Source organism: Chelmon rostratus, chromosome 19 (genome assembly GCF_017976325.1).
Source record: "Chelmon rostratus isolate fCheRos1 chromosome 19, fCheRos1.pri, whole genome shotgun sequence".
NCBI classification, from domain to species: domain Eukaryota; kingdom Metazoa; phylum Chordata; class Actinopteri; order Chaetodontiformes; family Chaetodontidae; genus Chelmon; species Chelmon rostratus.
Window position 1 is genome coordinate 3,091,578 of NC_055676.1, and position 20,293 is coordinate 3,111,870.

The following is a 20,293-nucleotide window of genomic DNA, read 5'->3' on the forward strand; positions in this document are numbered from 1 at the left end:
GGTCAGAGACCTTCACAAGGTCAAAGTTAGACCACAATTCTCTGAATGCTTCAACGGGACAGATTCCTTCCAGAGGTCAGTGTCTTGAGTGTCTCTGAGTCATCCTGATGTTTGAAACTTGTCTCTAATCAGATCTTACAGGGACTCTTTGAAAGATGCCCAGTCTAAGGTCCTTCGGTCCACCTCTTTCAGACGGAGAGATCTCAGCTCCTCAATCAGTCCTCCGCCTCCTACAGCACCTACTCCTGTATCTTCCTCCATCAGCCATCAGCCTCCACCCGTCCCTGCCAAGCACCACTCCTTGGAAAAAAAAGGCCCAAAAACCATGCCCAAACCACTGGGCATCCTCATCACACCACAGTCGCCACCACCGGTCACTTCCCCTCATACCCCAAAGGAGCGGCATGTGGTCAGCCCGGAGATTCGAGGCTCAAGCCCCCCAGCCCTCCCTAGCGTCCCACCGGTTGGACCTCCTGCTCTGATACGGATCTGCGGTCGCAAGCGTCTGGCAGCCGACCAGAAGAAACGCTCGTACTCAGAGCCAGAGAACATGAATGAGGTCGGTGTTTCAGATGCTGAGACTGCTGCCCTCTTCAGACGTGGAGGAGGTAAATAAAAACAGAAAAAAATGTAAAAATCAGATGTACAAAACAACTGTACCTACCTAGCGCCCCGGCATGATGCCTGCTACAAAAATATATCTCCAAATATAATCAAGCATATATTGCAATATTGCAAATGTCACAGTGGCATTGTGATCAAAATTACTCAGGTCATGCAGAACTTCATGAATGCACACGCAAACACCCTGACCCTGATCTCCCTGTCTGTCAGAGACCAGCGTGGCAGACCGGCGGAAGATGTTTGAGCTTGCAGCAAGTCGTGTCACGGATGGGTCTCTGCAAAATGCCACGTCAAGGCCCGACTTACGGCAGCTTCAGCACGACGCTCTGGCAGAATACGTCGAGAGGAAGAGAGGCGTGAAAAGAGATGAGGGAGGACAGAGGAGTGGATCAAGGCCTCGCAGTGCTTATCTACAGCCTGAAAACAGCAACCATACAGGTGAGTGGAGGGAGGAGGGGAAGAAATTTAATTTAACAATTTAATTGATAGACGCAGTGGAACAGACAGATTAATTATCATGTCCTCCTTTCTCATTTTTTGTTCCATTCCTTGTTCCTACTCTCGCCCCTCCTCTCCTTCCTCCTCTCTTTCCTTCCTTCTCTCCAGTATCGTACTGTCACTCAGACACTGTCAGCCTCTCCTCCACCTCCAGCCTGCTCTCCCTCCAGGACCCTGGTCCAGATCGAAGCCTCTCTCCTGGAGAGAGGCATCTCTGCTCCACCCTCCCTCCTGGAGCTGATCTGCGGAGCCTCCAGTCCAACCTCTTCTACCCAGGCAGGGTGACCACTCCGAGGCCTCCAGTGCACCCACAGCCAAGGTGACCAAAACTAGACACCAGCTGCATCTAACACTGGTTTTTAGCCATGCTAGCAGTGTAGCTTTACAGTTGGCAGTGTCAGTCTGTCAGTTGGTTGGTTTAATACTTTGGTCCAGACTGAATAATGTCAACAACATGGATTACCATGAAGTGCTGTTTGGACATTCATATGTAGCACAGAAATAATTGTAAGAGCCTACATTTACACTTTAACATGAAGTTGAATTATTATTATTATTATTATTATTATTATTATTATTATTATTATTATTATGGTTGTTGTTATTATCACAATTTCTCTTCCTCATTTCTTTTCCCAGTGCTCCTTCTGGCTCCCCTCCTGAGCTCCAGGCCCAAATCTCCCAGGATCTCACCCCTGAAACAGGACTGAGCAGGCAGAGCCAGCCTTCCAGCAGAGACCCAGGTCTGGGCCACCAGCAGCTGGCCTCAGAGCCTCAACTCAACCTGGGACTGCCCAAGCAGCTCAATGGTGCGCCGCAGAAGGCCAGGTCAGCTCGGGGTTCTGGGAAGTCGGCTTCTGCTGAGGATCTCCTGGAGAGATACGAGGAGAAACAAACGATTCCTCAACACTTTCGCTCTCACTCCTCCCCCACAGGAGAGAGACTGAACCAGGTAACACAGCAGCTACATTCAACCAGGAGCTCAAATTGTAGTCCTGTCTCTGAGTATTATACATCACTGGGCAGTGTTTTGGTGCCCAATAAATAATCTATTACTCAGACTGGAAAAAAGAGTCAGGAAATAAACAAAAATTTTGTGAAGTCAAAGTGTGATTTTGTTCAGTCCGTGCTCCTAATCCCCATTCACACATACAATTTACAACACTGGACACCAGGATGCCATTTAACTTCCTCTTTGCTTCTTAAAAGCACAGTATTTTAAATTTGACTTTTTGGACATCAACTTGGTCTAGAATAAAGTATCAACAACTTGGATGGATTGCCAAGGACTCTTCTATTCATGGCCCTCTTGGCATTACCATTTGTCCGACGACATTTAGCAATTAATGGACATTTGGCCCTGAGTCACAGGAAATACCCAGAATCCTCAAAGTTTCCTGTGAGGTGCCAGAGAGACGGAGACGGTGGCTGGGCGCTGTCCGATGTGGATGACGGCAAAGATAACACACACACGTATACATACATCATACACATGTCTACAGAATGAAAGAAAGGATGAATTTGTCTTTTATCTTCTTCACTGATCAGAGCAGCTTGTATCAAGTAAACATCATTACAGTTCAGTCAGACAAACAGACACTCTTACTTTAAACAATAGATTTCACTGCAGGGTGGTGACAATTCTTCTTCCTGCTTTGGAATTTTAAATTTAAGCAAATGACAGGGAATTTGAAATGTCCTTGAATGCATCAGCAAGGACAATTTTCTAAACTGCATAAAACACAGTCCTATTGTTGCCTTTAGTGCACTTGATGTAATAGTTTGTGTAGTCTGCAATGTAATGGGTCATTGAGGGTTTTTTTTTTAATGTAAATCTAAAATCTATGTGTAAACAGAGGCTCTCACACCGACTTGTTAAAGTTTGTGGTGGAGAGCTCTCACTCAGTTGAGTGGAGAAGCAGCAGACCTCAGGCCTGTTTTGTGTGTGTTTATATTGTGTGATAAGGTCTGTGGTCAGACATGTGATGATGCCACAGTCTAGATTTATTTTTTTAAATGGGTCAGAGACACAGAAACAGGAATACACAGTGTTCATAGCTTGAAAGTGAATACTGAATATAGTCCCAAAGCCCCCAAAAAGACATTTATAGATGACGAAGACCTTACTTATAAACACACTATTTTTATTGCCATTAAGTCTCAAAATCTGAAGTGACAGTTAAATAAAACAAAATTTCTCTCTGTAGCTACTATTGTACAGTTCTGTGCAAACTAACTTCTGTGTATGATGACTAACAGAAACATTTCTGACGAATTGTGTTAGAATAAGATGAACTTGTGTGGGGACTTTGTTTAGAGCAGTTGATAAATAGTAAATAGATAATAATGATGATAATAATAATGATAATAAGAGGAAGAAGAAATACCATTATTCATAATCTAAAATAAAAATCTAAAATATCTTAGCATCTTAATAAATTAATATTGGGTCCTCCAGTGAGCTAGACTCCAGGAAGTCCCGGTGCTACGCCAATAAATAGTTTCAGCCTGTAACTCCCTGTTAAGCCACAACTTTCCATTGTTCATACTTAGGGTTATGCATATGAATTATGAATTAAACAATATAACATGTTCATTAGTAATCTTAGGAGGTGCTGGCTGGTAGATGGTTTTACTTTTGGATGAGCAAGCTGTTTTCCCTTGCTCCAAGTCTTTATGATAAGTTAAATTATTGACCTGCTGGCTCAAGCTCAGTAGTTAATGCACAGACATGAGAGTGTTGACAGAACAAAGTGAATAAATATATCAAACTATTGCTTTTAAAAACTCAATTATTACTACAGTATAAAGAAGTTTAAATAATTACTTGATCTTTATTTTGTGCACTTCCAGAACTTTGAATCTATTTGCCCTATAATCTGTACTAAATAATATTTTCTATGAATAAAGCATTTGTAAGCATTACCTTGATACCTATACTATCACTTTTAAGGTGAGTTAATTAGGAGAAAAAGGTGGAGACATTAACAATGATTTAGTGTTTGTGCATTAAATTACTCTTATGATAACTATCATACTGTTATCTCAATATCATCGCTGTGACATTTGAACATTGAAGTATACAAATGCTGGTGATAAAAAAAATCTAATTTGTGTTGACCGCATGCAGTCAGATAGTTATGTTGTGGTGTAGTCAGGCCTCTGTTTTGAAAAGGTATGGTGTAAATTCTCAGTATGCTGGCACAGATTTAGGTGGGAGTGAAGCTCTAATCATCCATCTGGAGCTGGGGGTTGTGTCACTATCATAAGATAAAACTTACCAGGTTGGAGATTAACAGTTCTATGAATTATGAATAAACTGATAAACTATAGTAGTGGAATTATCTTCCTAAAACAGACTAAACTTTGTCTGTGTGTTTCAGGACTTCCCTCCAGGTGATTTCAGGGTGTTTGGTGTCTTCGCCTCTGAACCTGGACGCTGCTCTGTGGCTGAGGACAGGTATGTCACATCTGTGTTCAGACACGTGACCATGTCTTTCATCTGTCGTCACATTTATCATGTCTATTGGTTCAGTTCAGGAAACTTTATTTGTATGTATATGGAACTTATATAATAACACTAAAAGCGTCTTTGGCTGGGGGTTTGTTCAGCTGTGCGTCATCTTTTCTCTTGTCTAATGATTTTCTCATGTCATTCTGTTCACTGTTCTGAAACAACTCATTTTAAATAGTTTGAGCAACATGTCAGACAGCTGTTTGTTTCATGCTGGAGAACTGAGGGATCATGGGAATTCAGATAATTTCTTAGCTCTCTTCCATAATAGGCTGTTAACAGTCAGCCAGTGTGTGTGTGTGTGTGTGCGCTTTAGGCTCTCTGCTATTTTAAAACTGACTGTGGCCTTATGAGTCCATGTGCCCTGCTGCTGGCACGAGAGGGAGGGAGAGAGAGAGAGATGGAGGGAGAGAAGGAGAATGTAGAGGGTGAAGCACAGGAAGGGAAGGAGGTAAAAAAAAAAGAGCAGAACAGAAGGGTAAGGGAAAGGAGAGGTGAGAGGGAAAGAAGTGAAAAAGAAGAGCTGTAGGAAGGAGGGATGAAAGAGGTGTGTGAAAGGAAGAAAAGAGGAGGGAAAAGTTACAAAGATTGAAAATGGAAAAGAGGAAGTAATGGGGGGAGTAGAGGAGGCAGGAGAGGGTGAAAAGGAGGTGGAGAAGGGGGAGGCAGAAGGAAGCAGGGAACAGGTAAAGAGAGGGAGACAATGGAGGAGAAGAAAAAAGGAACAATTGTGGAGAGGTAGGGAGGGACAGGTGAGATGTAAAGAAGGTGGAGAAGGTGGAACAAGGGAGGAGGTGAAAGCAAGAACTGGAAGGGCAAACGAGAGAAGAGGAGAAGACGGTTGAACAACTGAGGAAAATAAAAGATAACATGTAAGGAGGTGAACACAGAGGAAAGAGGGAGGACAAAAAGAAGGGGAGGACATTAAAGGACACACAAGGCAAGAGAGGAGGGAAGTAAAAGAGGTGAAAGGAGAAAATTGGGCGGAAAGGGATAGGGAGAATGGAGAGGAGAAAGAAGGGAACAAGGGATGAAGGATGGAGCTGAATGGATGAATGAATGGAAGAAGTAAAATCATCTTGATTTCTTCTACAATGTTCAGTCCAACTCGGGTTGAGTTTCACAGCTTTTATGAAATAACTTTAGTTTTCACAGATTCACGTCCTTATTTTTTGTATTTCAAATAGTCTGAAATGAAATTCCACCAGCTTTACAACAGACTTTCTGAAAGCTGCTGGGGAGGAAGGAGGGAGTATTCCTTGGTATGAAAGGAGGCAAAGAGGGGACCTGCCAGTTAAAGATAGGTGAGAGGTGATCGAGAGGTGAGGAGGAGGAGGGAGGAAGGTAACAAAGGAGACTAAGGAGTCAATGGCTCAGATGACAGGAAAGAAAGGAGAAGGAGTTACAAGGAGTGGAGGAGTTCAGAAGAGTTCACTGGGAGGAGGAGTGAAGGAGAGGAGTTAAATGAGGGATGAACTGAGGAATTTTAGGAAGCAGAGAAAACTCCCTGGCACAGCGACAGAAAAATAAACAAAATACCAACTCCAGTCCTCAGGGATTTATTAACTTAAAACTCTTGAATATGTTTGCTCTCAAAATGTGGAGGTCAGAGGTCACCTCAGGAATTCTGTGTGTTCGTCTGGCCTCTGAATATGACCAGGAACAACTCCTGCGTACAGAGTAGTGGCCTTTGAATATCGCTGTGATTAACTGGGCAAGTCGATGGCAGTTCTAATGCAGAACATATCAGAAGGCCCTGTCGTCAATTCATGCATCACTTTGTAGATTGTTTTCCTTCCACCCAGACAGTCTAGAGGTCAATTATAGTGCCCTCCACAGACTGCAGTGTTTATTACAGATGCAAAATGAACTGGACAGAACAAACAACAGACTGATGATTTAGCTATTCTTAGAGGCTGAGTCTGTCCTGGTGGTGTCTACAGGAAAAGGTCATTAAAATCCAAAATGAAGGTAGATGAACTAATTAGAATTATGTGAGTATCTGTCTGTTGACATTCAATTCTTTCCCCATCTGTCTGTCTCTCAGACCTGCAGACATCCAGGCATCAGTGGGTCTCATCTCTCCTCAGCACTCCCAGAACAGTCTGAACACCGTCCAGCCTGCAGGACCTTCTCAAAGTGAGCAAAATAAGAAAAAGAAGATGTTCAAAACCCACATAGCTCTCAAACTTGTGGCCTCCTCTCAGCTCGTTGAAAGAAAGCGCATGCAGATTTCTTAATGCTTCAACCAGCAAATATCTTTCCTTATCTGGCTTTTTCATTTTGTTCTTCATCAGCCTCGGATGAAAGGAGAAGCCAGTCAAGGATGAAAATTAAAAATAGATAAATGTACTTGCTTACGAGACTTTGCTGCTAAAACAGAAGCTAAAAACAGCTCAAATCTGCCAGTGATGTGGACCATTGCGGTTAAGAGTTAAAGCCTTTATTGGGAATAGCATTAACATGGTTTGAAACACAAACAGTCTGATTGTCAGCCAAACGGCTGGTTTCTGATGATGATGATAATAATAGAGTCCAACTCTGATTCAGTTATTGATGATTGATGTGAAGACGATGATGAACACCTCTTTTATTTCTCAGAGGTTAACTTTGTTTAGTCAGTGTAGTCTGACCTTTCCTTCTGTTCTGATCATAGACCCGGGCTCCTCCCGCACGCCGGTCACTCGCAGGGAGCGACAGAGGAACAGCGAGCGGCAGCGAGCCAGCAGCACCTCCACCTTGGCGGCCTCTGTTGGCCTTCCCTGCCCCTTCTCCCCATCAGGGACACAGGACGGAGGTAGCGCTGAGTGGCATGCTAGCGAGAGGCTCAGCCAAGCCAACTTGGTTGCCATCACCTTCCCAGGCATCCCGGAAACCGGCACGGGTGATGGCGTTAACGCTGCTGGACACAATGAACCCCTGGTGACGGACAGACAGACGAGACACAGTTTGAGTGATGCCAGCGTGTTAGAAGACACTACAAACGACATGTACAGAGGGAGAGCCTTCAGTTTAGAGATGAGAGGAGGCCATTCAGCAGAAAATACCAAACGAGTTTCACCAGTGACGCAGACACCACTGCCCCATTTCCAGCTTGCAGCCCCACCAAACAGGAAGGACAGCGGGAGCACCGCTCCGTCTCCTCCGCCATCCCCCCATCCGTCCATTCAGCAGCACCTGTCCTCACTGCGGATCTCCGAGTCCAGCCTCTTCGGCTCCATCGACCAGCAGCAACCAGGCCTATCGCAGGAGGACTTCGACGAGGTCTTCCTCCAAAATCCTCCCCCTCCGTCACCTCCTCCGCCAATCAAAGAGACAAGCATCATGGAAGATTTCCCTCCTCCTCCTCCTCCCCTGGAGTTGGAGCAGGAAGCTGGACACCAGACTGTGACAAGGTTTGTTGAACATTTATTTAAACTTAAACTTGAACTGAAATATTATCATTGTGGATTTTAACCAGCTCCATCATTCCAACCAGGACCTCATCCCTCCACTCCCCTCCAATGTCTCCTTCTTCCTCCATCTTTCCTCCACCCGTGTCCAGCCTCATTCCTTCCCCGAAGCCACAGCCCTCCACCATCACCTCCATCACCACATCCACTACAACCAACAGCCTAGGTCTTGAGTACCAGCCCCTGCCCAAGAGGGAAAAGACATCTGAGGAACTCCGAGTGGAGGCGCTGGCCAGGCAGCTGGTGAGTCCCTAGAGTCAGCATTTAGCTTTAATAAATGCTAGCTGGACCTAGTTTTGTCTTCACCTTTGCTTGCATCGTTGTGACTCTATCTTGGTCAGTGTGCCTTTGTAATTCTGACTGTGCCTTTATTATTGTTCCGACTCTTGTCTTCATCATAGTGTCTAGTTCAGATGTCATATCTCGTTCTGGCTTCATCATTGTACCCTCTTTCTTTGTCATCTCGCCTCATTCTGCTGTCACAACATTGTTATTTAGTTCCAATCCTACATTGATCAGTGTAGGTAATACTCACTGTACCTTTGCCATCATACCTACTGTTGATGTTGTACCTACTTCTGATACTACCTTCATCATCGTACAAAGTTTCAACTCTACCTTTTTCATTGTACCTTATTCTGACTCAGTTGTTTTGACTTTTCCTCTCTCATCGTGCCCAGTTCTAACTTCATTTTACTCTACCTTAGTCTATCGCAGTCGGAGGCCTCGTTCTACTCAATCATACCAAGCGTCAGCTACACCTTTGTGGCCAAACCCAGTTCTGACTCCTCCTTTGTTTTGGTGCATAGTTTGAATCTTCCTTTTGCATTGTACGCAGGTGTTGCAGGACAGCTCTCTGGCGCCCCTCTTGGACACATGGGGGGGTAAATCCACAGTAGAGCTCATGGAGGAGATCTTTCCAAACAGCAGCTTGGTCGGTAAATCACCATGGCAGCGCAGGGGCAGTAGCCGATTGGATGACAGGTAATTCTGACGTCATATGAATATTCACATTTTCAGTGATAATTTAAAAACACTAAGACACAGAGTTTTAGTGTCAACATAAGAAACTTCCTCTCTTTTTTGTGAGTATCTTCATTTATTTCACTGCAAAAACAAAAATTAAGTGGGAGTTGAAACAGCCTTTTCAGTAAAATAATCTTTGCACTCCTGGTTTAACCATGCTTAAACAACACTGGAATGCACTGAACGTCACAGACTGATGATGCAGTTTAAAGCTGGAGGAGGTGTGACGGCGGGTGCAGAGAGAGACCCAGGAGCGGAAACGGAGAAGGTTAACAAAAGTTTATTTTGCAACAACAGGCAATAACTGAAACAATCGCTGGCAGCGTGAGGTCCAAACAAAACACGAACTCAGAGAGGTCCAGAGAGTGCTGGGCTGTGTGGGCAAGGGAGGCACTGGAACAAAAAGAGAAGAGACAAACAATTAATCAAAAAGGTTCAGCAAGCTATCAAAACGTACTATACCACAGGAGACTGAGACCAACTGATACCACGGTACGCGGAAGTATACTCTGGCGTCGAGGAGTCACTCCGCAGAGGTTAAATAGGCGTCCTAATCTCCGGAAGTGAACTCAGGTGTGCCCAAACACTCCTCGACGCATCGGGGGGGAAGGGAGCCTCAGGAAAACAAAACGTAAAGTTACAGCCCACAAAACAGAACACAGGAAATGGACCTTCAAAATAACAGCACAGACAATACCAACCGCCACAGTACCCCCCCCTCAACGAACGCCTCCAGGCGTTCTACCCGGCTTGTCCGGGTGAGCGGCATAAAAGTCCCGAAGGAGAGAGTCATCCAGAATGAGTCCCCTGGAGACCCAGGAACGCTCCTCTGGACCGTAACCCTCCCAATCCACCAAGAACTGGAAACCACGGCCGCGTGGACGGACATCCAAGATCCGTGACACCGTGTAGGCGGGATGACCATCAATGAGGCGGGGGGGAGGTGGGGCGGCGGCCGGCGGGCTGAGCTCGCTGGAATGCACCGGCTTCAACAGGGAAACATGGAAGGTGGGGTGGACCTTCATAGAGTCTGGTAGCTTGAGCCTGACGGCAGACGGATTAATGATCTTCAACACCTCGAAAGGACCGACAAAACGGGGAGAGAGCTTACGTGACTCGACATCCAACGGAAGATCCCGTGACGACAACCACACCTGCTGACCCGGTCGGTACTCGGGGGCGGAGACGCGGCGAGCGTCGGCCAGCCGTCGGTTCCTCTCCGTGGAGCGGGTGAGAGCAGCTCTGGCAGACTGCCATACCTCCTTAATCCTCCGGAGGTGCTCCTTCACAGAAGGGACGGATACCGCAGTCTCCTGCTCGGGAAACAAGGGAGGTTGATAACCCAAACAGCACTGAAACGGTGACATACCTGTGGCCGAACAGGAGAGGGAGTTGTGGGCATATTCTATCCAAGGCAGGTGTGTACTCCAAGAGACGGGATGATGAGCAGCCACGCAGCGAAGAGCGGACTCCAGATGTTGGTTGGCTCGCTCTGTCTGGCCGTTACTCTGGGGATGGTAACCAGAGGACAGACTTGCCGTGGCCCCCACCGCCTTACAGAACTCCTGCCACACCTGGGAAGCGAACTGTGGACCCCGGTCCGAGACCACGTCGAGGGGAATTCCGTGAAGCTTGAACACATGAGTCACGAGTAGACTAGCAGTCTCGAGGGCAGAAGGCAGTTTAGGCAGAGGAACATAATGCACAGACTTGGAAAAGCGATCAATAATAGTTAAGATGACAGTGTTACCTTCAGATGGAGGAAGACCAGTAACAAAGTCCACGGCGATGTGAGACCATGGGCGGCTTGGGACGGGCAAGGGGTGCAGTAACCCCGCAGGGGGATGATGAGAAGCTTTTCCCCTGGCACAGACAGAGCAAGCGGCAATAAATGCACGGGTGTCGCGGTACATCCTCGGCCACCAGAAGCTCTGACGGAGGAACTGGAGGGTGCGGTGGAAACCAGGGTGACAGGTAAGTCTAGAGGAGTGAGCCCACTGGAGAACTTGCGACCGGACCGAATCCGGGACAAACTTGCGATCGGGGGGACCGGAACCAGGGTCCGGTTGTTGCTTCTGCGCCTGGAGCACGAGGGATTCGATCTCCCATGTAGCCATACCCACGATGCAAGCCGGCGGGAGGATGACATCCTGATGTTCCGAGTCCAGGGGAGGGGCATAGAGACGGGACAGGGCGTCGGGCTTAGTGTTACGGGAGCCGGGGCGATAGGAGAGGGTGAAATTGAACCGGCTCAAAAACAGAGCCCATCTGGCTTGGCGGGGATTAAGCCTCTTCGCGGTGCGTAAGTAGGCGAGGTTTTTATGATCAGTCCAGATCAAAAAGGGAACCGTAGCGCCCTCCAGCCAGTGCCTCCATTCTTGAAGCGCCCAAACCACAGCCAGCAACTCTCTATTCCCGACGTCGTAATTCCGCTCGGCCTGGGATAAGCGGCGGGAAAAGAAAGCACAGGGATGCAGTTTGTGAGTCTGAGGGTCTCTCTGGGAGAGGATGGCACCAGCACCGGAGTCGGAAGCGTCCACCTCGACCACGAACTGACGAGTGGGATCGGGGTGTTTGAGCACCGGGGCAGAGGTAAACAGTGCTTTAAGCTGGGCGAAAGCCTGTTGGGAATCGGGAGACCACTGGAAGGGGATTTTCACAGAAGTAAGTCTAGTGAGGGGAAGAGCTACCTTACTGTAGTCACGGATAAATCTGCGGTAGAAGTTAGCGAAGCCGAGAAACCTCTGCAACTCCTTCCGGGTGGTGGGAACGGGCCAATCCGTGACAGCTTGGATCTTGGCAGGATCGGGTCTTAGCTGACCCTTGGCGAAGATATAGCCGAGGAAACCCACTGAGTCAGAGTGAAACTCGCACTTCTCCGCTTTAACAAACAATTTATTCTCAAGAAGTCTCTGAAGCACGAGTCTTACATGCTGTCTATGTTCCTCTAGATCTCGAGAGAAAATCAATATGTCATCTAAATAAACGAAAACAAACCGGTTTAACATGTCTCTGAGGACATCGTTAATGAGAGCCTGGAAGACAGCGGGGGCGTTGGTGAGACCAAAAGGCATGACTAAATATTCGAAATGACCTAACGGTGTGTTGAAAGCTGTCTTCCACTCATCACCCTCCTTTATCCGGACGAGGTGATAAGCGTTACGCAGATCAAGCTTGGAGAAGATGGTGGCGGAGCAGAGTGGTTCGAAGGAGGGGTCGATGAGAGGGAGAGCGTACCTGTTCTTAACGGTGATGTCGTTAAGTCCACGGAAGTCGATGCAGGGGCGAAGGGAGGCGTCCTTCTTCTTAACAAAAAAGAAGCCAGCCCCTAACGGAGAGGATGAGGGGCGGATGAGTCCAGAGGCTAGAGAATCCTGGATGTATGTCTCCATGGCTTCCCTCTCGGGGCGTGACAGGTTATACAGCCGACTAGAAGGGAGAGGAGCACCAGGGAGGAGGTCTATGGAGCAATCGTAGGGGCGATGAGGAGGCAGGGACAGGGCTAACTCTTTACTGAACACAGGGGCTAGGTCATGGTACTCGGGAGGCACGGAGGTAAGGACAGGGGGCGTGGGAGGTGGTGGAGAAACACGGGAAGAAAAGGGGTTGGCCGAACGAAGACAGTGGGCATGACAGAATGGGCTCCAGGTGGAGATACTAGCTGTAGTCCAGTCTATCTGGGGGTTATGTTTAAGCAACCAGGGGAGGCCCAACACCAGGGGAATCTGAGGGGAAGGAATGACGAAGAATTGGATGTCTTCTCTATGATTACCAGAGATTATGAGCGTGACCGGGACCGTACGTTGAGTGACCTGAGCTATACGTCGGCCGTCTAAGGCGGTTACATTTCTGGGCACCGGGAGGGATTCAAGGGGGAGCTTAAGCTGGGTGGCTAGTTCGGTGTGGATGAAGCTCTCGTCTGCCCCTGAGTCAATCAGAACCCTCATGGGAAGCGACTCACGACCCCAAAGCAGACAGGAGGGCACGGTAATACGGGAGGGAGAGCTGGGATTAGGGGATGTCTGACTCACCAGTGCGCTCTCCGTCACGGGTGAGCCTGCCCTTTTGGCGTCTGAGGGCAGTTAGCGAGAAAATGACCTCCCTGGCCACAGTAGATACAGAGCCGCTGGCTGAAACGTCGCTGCCGCTCGCTGGGGTGGAGACGGGTCCGACCCAACTGCATGGGCTCCGAAGGGTGAGAGGAGGACGTGGAGGGAGCAGCGGAGTGGCCGGAGGATCCGCCACTGGCTGAAGGGGGAGCGAGGGAAGCTGGCTCGTGAACATGAGAGAGGCGAGTCTGGGCTTTCTCTCTCTGTCTTTCTCTCAAGCGGTTATCTATGCGTATGGCGAGGGAGATTAATGACTCTAAGGAATCGGGTTCATCTCTGGAAGCTAATTCGTCCTTTAACTCACTAGAAAGACTCCGTAAGAAAACACCTCGTAGCTCTAACTCCCCCCACCCGCTCTCTGAAGCTGCGATACGGAAGTCAATAGAGTAATCTGCCACTGATCTCGCTCCCTGCGCCAAGGAGAATAGGCGTTTAGCAGTTTCCTGCCCCTGTCGTGAATGATCAAAAATACGACTAAGTTCCCTCGAGAAACTGTCGAAAGACGAGAGAATGGGGGAGTGCTGTTCCCATAACGCTGTAGCCCACTGCGCTGCCCTGCCCCGTAACAAATTAACTGTATAAGCAATCTTAGCTCTATCAGAAGGATAACTAAGGGGTTGTTGATCAAATACTAGTGAACAGCGCAAGATAAACCCCCCAGCATTACCAACTTCACCTGAAAAGGGTTCGGGGGCCGGCACATACGGCTCACGCTGAGAGACAGACAGAGAGGTAGATTGGGCTGCAGCGGTTGCCGGTGGGGGTGGCGCTGGTGTGGGACTTGGGGAGGAAGGAGAGCCACGGGTGTCCGTGCGGCTGAGGTAAGCGGTGAGGTCACGGACTTGGACGCTGAGACCTTGTACTGCCTCCATTACTCCCCGCAGCATGTCCTCGTGCTGGCCGAGACGTAGTCCTTGATGGGCGAGCGCCGCTCGAAAGGGGTCCGAATCCGCTGGGTCCATGTTTGGCCAGAGTATTCTGTGACGGCGGGTGCAGAGAGAGACCCAGGAGCGGAAACGGAGAAGGTTAACAAAAGTTTATTTTGCAACAACAGGCAATAACTGAAACAATCGCTGGCAGCGTGAGGTCCAAACAAAACACGAACTCAGAGAGGTCCAGAGAGTGCTGGGCTGTGTGGGCAAGGGAGGCACTGGAACAAAAAGAGAAGAGACAAACAATTAATCAAAAAGGTTCAGCAAGCTATCAAAACGTACTATACCACAGGAGACTGAGACCAACTGATACCACGGTACGCGGAAGTATACTCTGGCGTCGAGGAGTCACTCCGCAGAGGTTAAATAGGCGTCCTAATCTCCGGAAGTGAACTCAGGTGTGCCCAAACACTCCTCGACGCATCGGGGGGGAAGGGAGCCTCAGGAAAACAAAACGTAAAGTTACAGCCCACAAAACAGAACACAGGAAATGGACCTTCAAAATAACAGCACAGACAATACCAACCGCCACAGGAGGATCACTGTGAATTTCCTTTAAAGTCCTTTATGTAACACAAGGATAAAGACCTTCATGTTGAGTGTGTTTATTTAGCCACGAGACCAAAATTGCAGAAAGTGAACTTATGTAACTGAGGGATGAGATGAATGCAGGAGGAAAAGGACTTCCTGTAAACCAGCGTTTGTCATCCTGACAGCCTCCTTCTCCTATCTGCTGCTGACACAGAGGAGAAACAAACCTCTGCTGTCTCTGCGTGTTGTGGCCTTTAAAGTCAGTGACATCCTGAATGTGTTTTGGTTTGTTGGTGAACATGATGTTCAGGGAATGGAATGTTTCCTCATTGAAAAGAAGACAAACACCCACTTATTTTGAGGCGTCGTTTCTCTGTCTTGCGTGGTCAAACCGAGTCACAGGAAGGTTGTGTTTTTGCTTTGACCTCTGACCTTGATGAATCTTGCTGAACACTCTATAATGTTGCATTCATGTGCAAGTTTAATGTAGTTTTTTACCCACTTCTAAATCTGCTGTTTTTTGAAAATTAGTGTATGTATGTAGTGCTTAGTGTGTTACCTTTGTTTCCTAAATCAAATATATTTTTGGTTCAGAAAACAAATTCAGACATGGAGATGTTAAAGCAAAACATAGTTTTGTGGCCTTGCTGCCAGTTTTGGCTGGTACTACATTTGGTTAAACCTTAGATGTTGCTGGATAGCCAGCCAGCTGTGGACAAAAGATGATGTCCCCATTCTTAACCTCTAATTGGTCGATTACTTCTCCAGCCAGAGAAACTGTCATCAGTGAACACAACACCAGATCTATTTGAACTACTGGATGTCTGGAAGCAGGCTCCAGTTTAGACAGGCTGGGTATTGTCAGCCAGGACAGGAGAGACCAGACAAACCTGATCAATATTTCTCAACAACAGAGTGTGAAGAGTGTCCACCCACACTGACTATTTCAGAAAACTTACACTACACAGATGGATCATAGAACTGTGGATACACAAACCAGAAAACTTACTGATCTGAGCTGTAAGACACACTGGCATTAATGTGAATCAATCGTTAATGTATCAGTGTTTGCTGTGACTGTGACTGAAAGGCGGATGTTTTGGTTTGGAGGACAGACTGGATAGATAGCCTCCTGCAGTCTAAACAGCTGGACAACACTGCCACCTAGCGGCCAGAGTTTGTATAAAAGAACATGACCAGTAAACCTTTACTGTGAACCTATATGCCTGTTTGTGCCTCCTACAGATTTTTTCATTAACTGAATATTTTAAAAAGTATGAAAAGGTTGGACGTTTTAGAGGCTGTACATATTGTGCATAAATATCAAAGAGTAAATAGCATGAAACACAGTCAAGATAAAAATGGCAAAGGAAAAAAAAAACATGTAGAATATGTACCTTATCTCTGTAGTGGTCCTTTTATTCCTTCCCCCGAGAGGAGAGTTAGGTTTACAAAATAAAACAGGAAATGACAAGACAAAAACCCAAGACGAGACAAACCTCACCGCGGTGTGACAGTTATCTTCCCAATAATTACTTTTGTTTCCCCCTGCTCGCTATCTCTTTCTTTCCTGTTTCTTTTCATTGACAAGAGCAGTGTAATCCAATCAAACACAGGAAATGGCAGATCTTGAGGAAATGAGACTTGGGGAAAATTTTAAATTAAAGTTTAGGTATTTTAATAGTGTTGTTCCTTCCCTAGAATCCAAGATGGTGTCTGTGATCCTGCTCAGATCACAGCAGTGGATCAAAGGAAAGAGACCAATCTGGATGAGGATGAGACAGACCTAAACACCAAGAAGGTAAAAACGTACCTCATATTATTATTATTATTAGTAGTAGTAGTAGTAGTAGTAGTAGTAGTATTTGAACTTTTATATTGTTTTAATATAAATGTAAAAATAATTTCCTAAAATAGGGGAAAAAAGCAACAGCATATGAAAGAACAGCAAAGAACAAAAGAGTGAGGAGTTTAAGAAAGCTACTTGGACAACAACTCTTCTGCTGCTGCCCCACCACCTTCTGATTCAGTAGTTTCACTTAAACTTCTTCTGGTTGGTACCAAAGCATCACTTTCCAAAACTGACAGTTTCTTCCTCGATTTTGACAGCTCCACAGTGTCCCCCTCCCCTCAGGTTAAGAGTCTGGGTGTCATCCTCGATAGCTCACTATCTTTCCACACTCACATCAATAACATTACCCGGTCTGCCTATTTCCATTTACAACATCAACCGTCTCCGTCCCTCTCTCACCCCTCACACCACTGCTATCCTGGTCCACAGCCTTCCTGCCTTGATTATTGTAATTCACTCCTCTTCGGTGTCCCTCACAAGTCCCTCCATAAACTTCAACTGGTTCAAAACTCTGCAGCCTGCATCATCACCAAGACCCCCTCCTCTCACCATATTAACCCCGTCCTTCAGCAGCTTAAATACAGAATCTCTTTCAAAATCCTACTGTATACATTTAAGGCTATCCACAACCTCACCCCCCCATATCTCTCTGACCTCCTCTCCATAGCCACCCCCTCTCGTTCCCTCAGATCATCCTCCTCTCTCCACCTCTCTGTGCCCTTCGCCCGTCTCAGCACCATGGGGAGCAGAGCTTTCAGTCGCTCTGTTCCCCAACTCTGGAATTCACTACCGCCCGACATCAGAAACATTGATTCTCTCCCCACTTTCAAATCCAAACTGAAAACTCATCTGTTCCATACTGCCTTCTCTCTATAACTTCTTGTGCTTGTATTTATCTTGCGTTATTTGTGTTTTACCCGCTCTGTAAAGTGTCCTTGAGTGTTCTGAAAGGCGCTTCTAAATAAAATATATTATTATTAAAGTTAGCTTCTCGCCCTGTCTTCCAGGTGGAGCTGTGCGAGGCTCTGAGGTGCAGCGTGGCAGCACTGCGACAGGAGAAGGAGGTGCTCTGTGAGGAGCAGAGATGTCACCAGGCACTAGGGGCGAGCATCGAGGCACTGGTGCAGGAACGCCTCAAACCCAACGAGCGGGACAAGTACAGCATGTTCATTGGTACGACACCTGACATGGAAATAAACAACATAATGATCGATTATTCAATGACTACAGCTCCCATGGGGCTTTGGTGAGGCTCCTGCAGTGTGTGAGAAACTGAGATGGTGACTTGGTTGTGTTTTCAGGAGACCTGGAGAAGATTGTGAACCTGCTGCTGTCGCTGTGCAGCAGGATGTCGAGGATCGACAGATCTCTGCTGGCTCTGCAGAGAGAGGAGCTAACGCAGGAGGACACAGCAGGGGAGAGGGTGAGACAGGACAGGATCTACCTGTCTGACAAACTGTGTGCCTATTCACCTGTCCAACCATCTGTATCTTGTCTGAAACAAAACATTATATGTATTATAATATTCATATTCCGAAATGATGCTTTGTCCTCAGTGAGGACGTCAGATAATCTGATAATCACACAACCTGCTAATAAAACTGAAGCTGTCAATCATTTGTAAGTAATTACAACAACAATAGAATTATTGAATTTTTGTAGCCGTTCTTCAGTGAAAAACAGCTGTTTTGCCACAGTGCTGGTATTCATCGTTGTAGTTTCCATGTAGATGATGACATGAACAGTATTAGCAAGAAACAAGATTCTGTGTGAACTGATAGATGTTTTTTTTGTCTGCTTCCCTTCAGGACTCCCTCCAACACAAACGCTCTCTGCTCCTCAGTCAGACTGATGATGCTCGGGAGCTGAAGGAGAACTTGGACCGGCGGCAGCGCGTGGTCCAGGCCATCCTGTCCGGCTACCTCACTGAACCGCAGCTCCAGGACTACCGCCGCTTCGTCAGCACCAAACCCTCCCTTCTGATTCGCCAGCGCCATCTTGACGACCTGATACGGCGGGGGGACGAGCAGCTGACGCGATTGGCCGAGAGCCTGCCGCAGGAGCTGGCCGAGGCCCACGGCTGGTCGAGGCCGTGTCTGTTCTCGTCATCGAGCCCCGCCCCCTGCTCTTCTCCTTTTCCCCCGCTGCTTCCAGCCCACTCAGTCAGGTCCACCACTGTGACATCACTGTGATGTCATGGACAGGCCGTCATTACAAGTGGCAGCGAGGGGAGGGAAATCAAGAAGAGACAGCTGACTCCTTAAAAACTCACCCGGAGCTCCAGTGATGCTCTAAATTGAAGGAACTCTACATGAAGGAAGAGCAGGCCTGAAACAGGCTCTGTTCACACTGAAGCAACTATGCAGACTTCACACATGAAGAAGAAAAGCCTTTAATGTGCCTCAGTCTATCAACACCCGACTGTACGCTACACCTCTGTTCACCTTAACATGAGCAATCAGTGCTGTGTGGACTAAACTGACTGCTGCCAACATCTGGAATCACCCTCTGCTCTGAAAGGTGATTTTAAGGGCCACCAAGTGTTTTCAGGTTGGAAGTTCATCAGATACTTCAAAGGACAACTCCAGTGTTACGGTTAATCTGCTGCAGCCACCCAGCTCTCAGTAAAGAAATGGAAAATTCAGCTATCCTATCTGTGTTTAATTTGCCGGATAGATTCAAAGAACAAAAAACAAATGTTTCCATAATACGACAGAGGACCTCTTCAGCTGCAGTTCCAGCCCTGCATTCACCAACAGCATGAGTTCTCCTCAGCTGAAGGAGCCAGAGAGGTTTCAGAGAACTGACCAGAGTCCTGGTGCAGACTGCTTATACAGCAGCCTGACTCAATAGTAAGATGACGGGAAGTTAGCGCCGACGGCATAACAACACAGACGGTGCTTTCAGGAATCTCCAGGAATCCTTTTTCCTGATGACGAGACAAAGTGAGCAGGTCCTCTCCCAAAGACGAAACACTGTCACCTTTAAAATGAAATAGACTTTTGTCATCTTGTCAAACTCCTCAGAGATTTTCACACGGCCTGCTCAGCTTTTCGCACATGAATAGTCAGCCTACATGAATAAACGAACACCAAAATTGGAGAGACGCTGTTTTTCTTTTACCGCTATGAGAAGAATCCAAACTTTGAGATAATCAGAGACACCTGAAGGGCGACTGCTTCAAGAGAACTGCTCTGATCACTGTCACATGATACTGTAACACTACTACTGTCACTACTGTCTGTACGTCTGGAGCTTGTAGCACTTTTTAACAGTTTGACTACTGTTTGCAGCAGATTTTACACTGAATGATAAACATTGTTCCACTTGTGCCTCTTTAAAGGTGGATGTGATGAAACATTTTATGTAAAAAAAAAAAAAAAGGAAAAATTCAGATTCCAAAGATTTTAACAGGATGAAACAAGTGCTCACATCAACCAGGTTCAATTTGGTCCAGAAGCAATAATTTTTTGTTCCCACTCACAATGACATAAAACACAGAATAGAAGTTTTTAATTGATAAATAATATAAATAAATTGTCATTTAAATTGCTGATAAATGTCCTGTCAATCACCTGATGAATTAAACAGATTAGTTGTTTCATTCTGGTTATTTTTTCATTAGACTGTGTGTTGCAAACATGCATTAAGGGTAGAACGTTTTCTGTCAATGGTCCCCCTTACATATCTGTGAAATAAAGCAACGTTTAGTTTTCTAGTTTTCAGTTCTGATCAAACTGTCTGTCAGCTGGCGG

The 20,293-nt window shown here is 46.7% G+C and overlaps 1 protein-coding gene across 3 annotated transcripts in view; it reads left to right on the forward strand.

Moving 5' to 3' along the window:
- shroom3 (shroom family member 3) overlaps nt 1-19,941 on the forward strand; it is a 66,121-nt gene extending 46,180 nt beyond the window's left edge. For 2 of the 3 annotated variants that reach the window (XM_041959817.1, XM_041959819.1), the window contains 13 exons: nt 133-608; nt 835-1,062; nt 1,231-1,441; nt 1,762-2,074; nt 4,506-4,582; nt 6,684-6,775; nt 7,293-8,031; nt 8,115-8,331; nt 8,927-9,072; nt 16,388-16,487; nt 17,546-17,711; nt 17,840-17,961; nt 18,347-19,941. In XM_041959817.1, coding sequence (XP_041815751.1) covers nt 133-608; nt 835-1,062; nt 1,231-1,441; nt 1,762-2,074; nt 4,506-4,582; nt 6,684-6,775; nt 7,293-8,031; nt 8,115-8,331; nt 8,927-9,072; nt 16,388-16,487; nt 17,546-17,711; nt 17,840-17,961; nt 18,347-18,730 — 3,271 coding nt within the window. In that variant the 3' untranslated portion in view covers nt 18,731-19,941. The remainder of the gene's footprint in view (nt 1-132; nt 609-834; nt 1,063-1,230; nt 1,442-1,761; nt 2,075-4,505; nt 4,583-6,683; nt 6,776-7,292; nt 8,032-8,114; nt 8,332-8,926; nt 9,073-16,387; nt 16,488-17,545; nt 17,712-17,839; nt 17,962-18,346) is intronic. The other variant, XM_041959818.1, reaches the window with a different exon arrangement.
- The last annotated feature ends 352 nt before the right edge of the window (nt 19,942-20,293 follow it).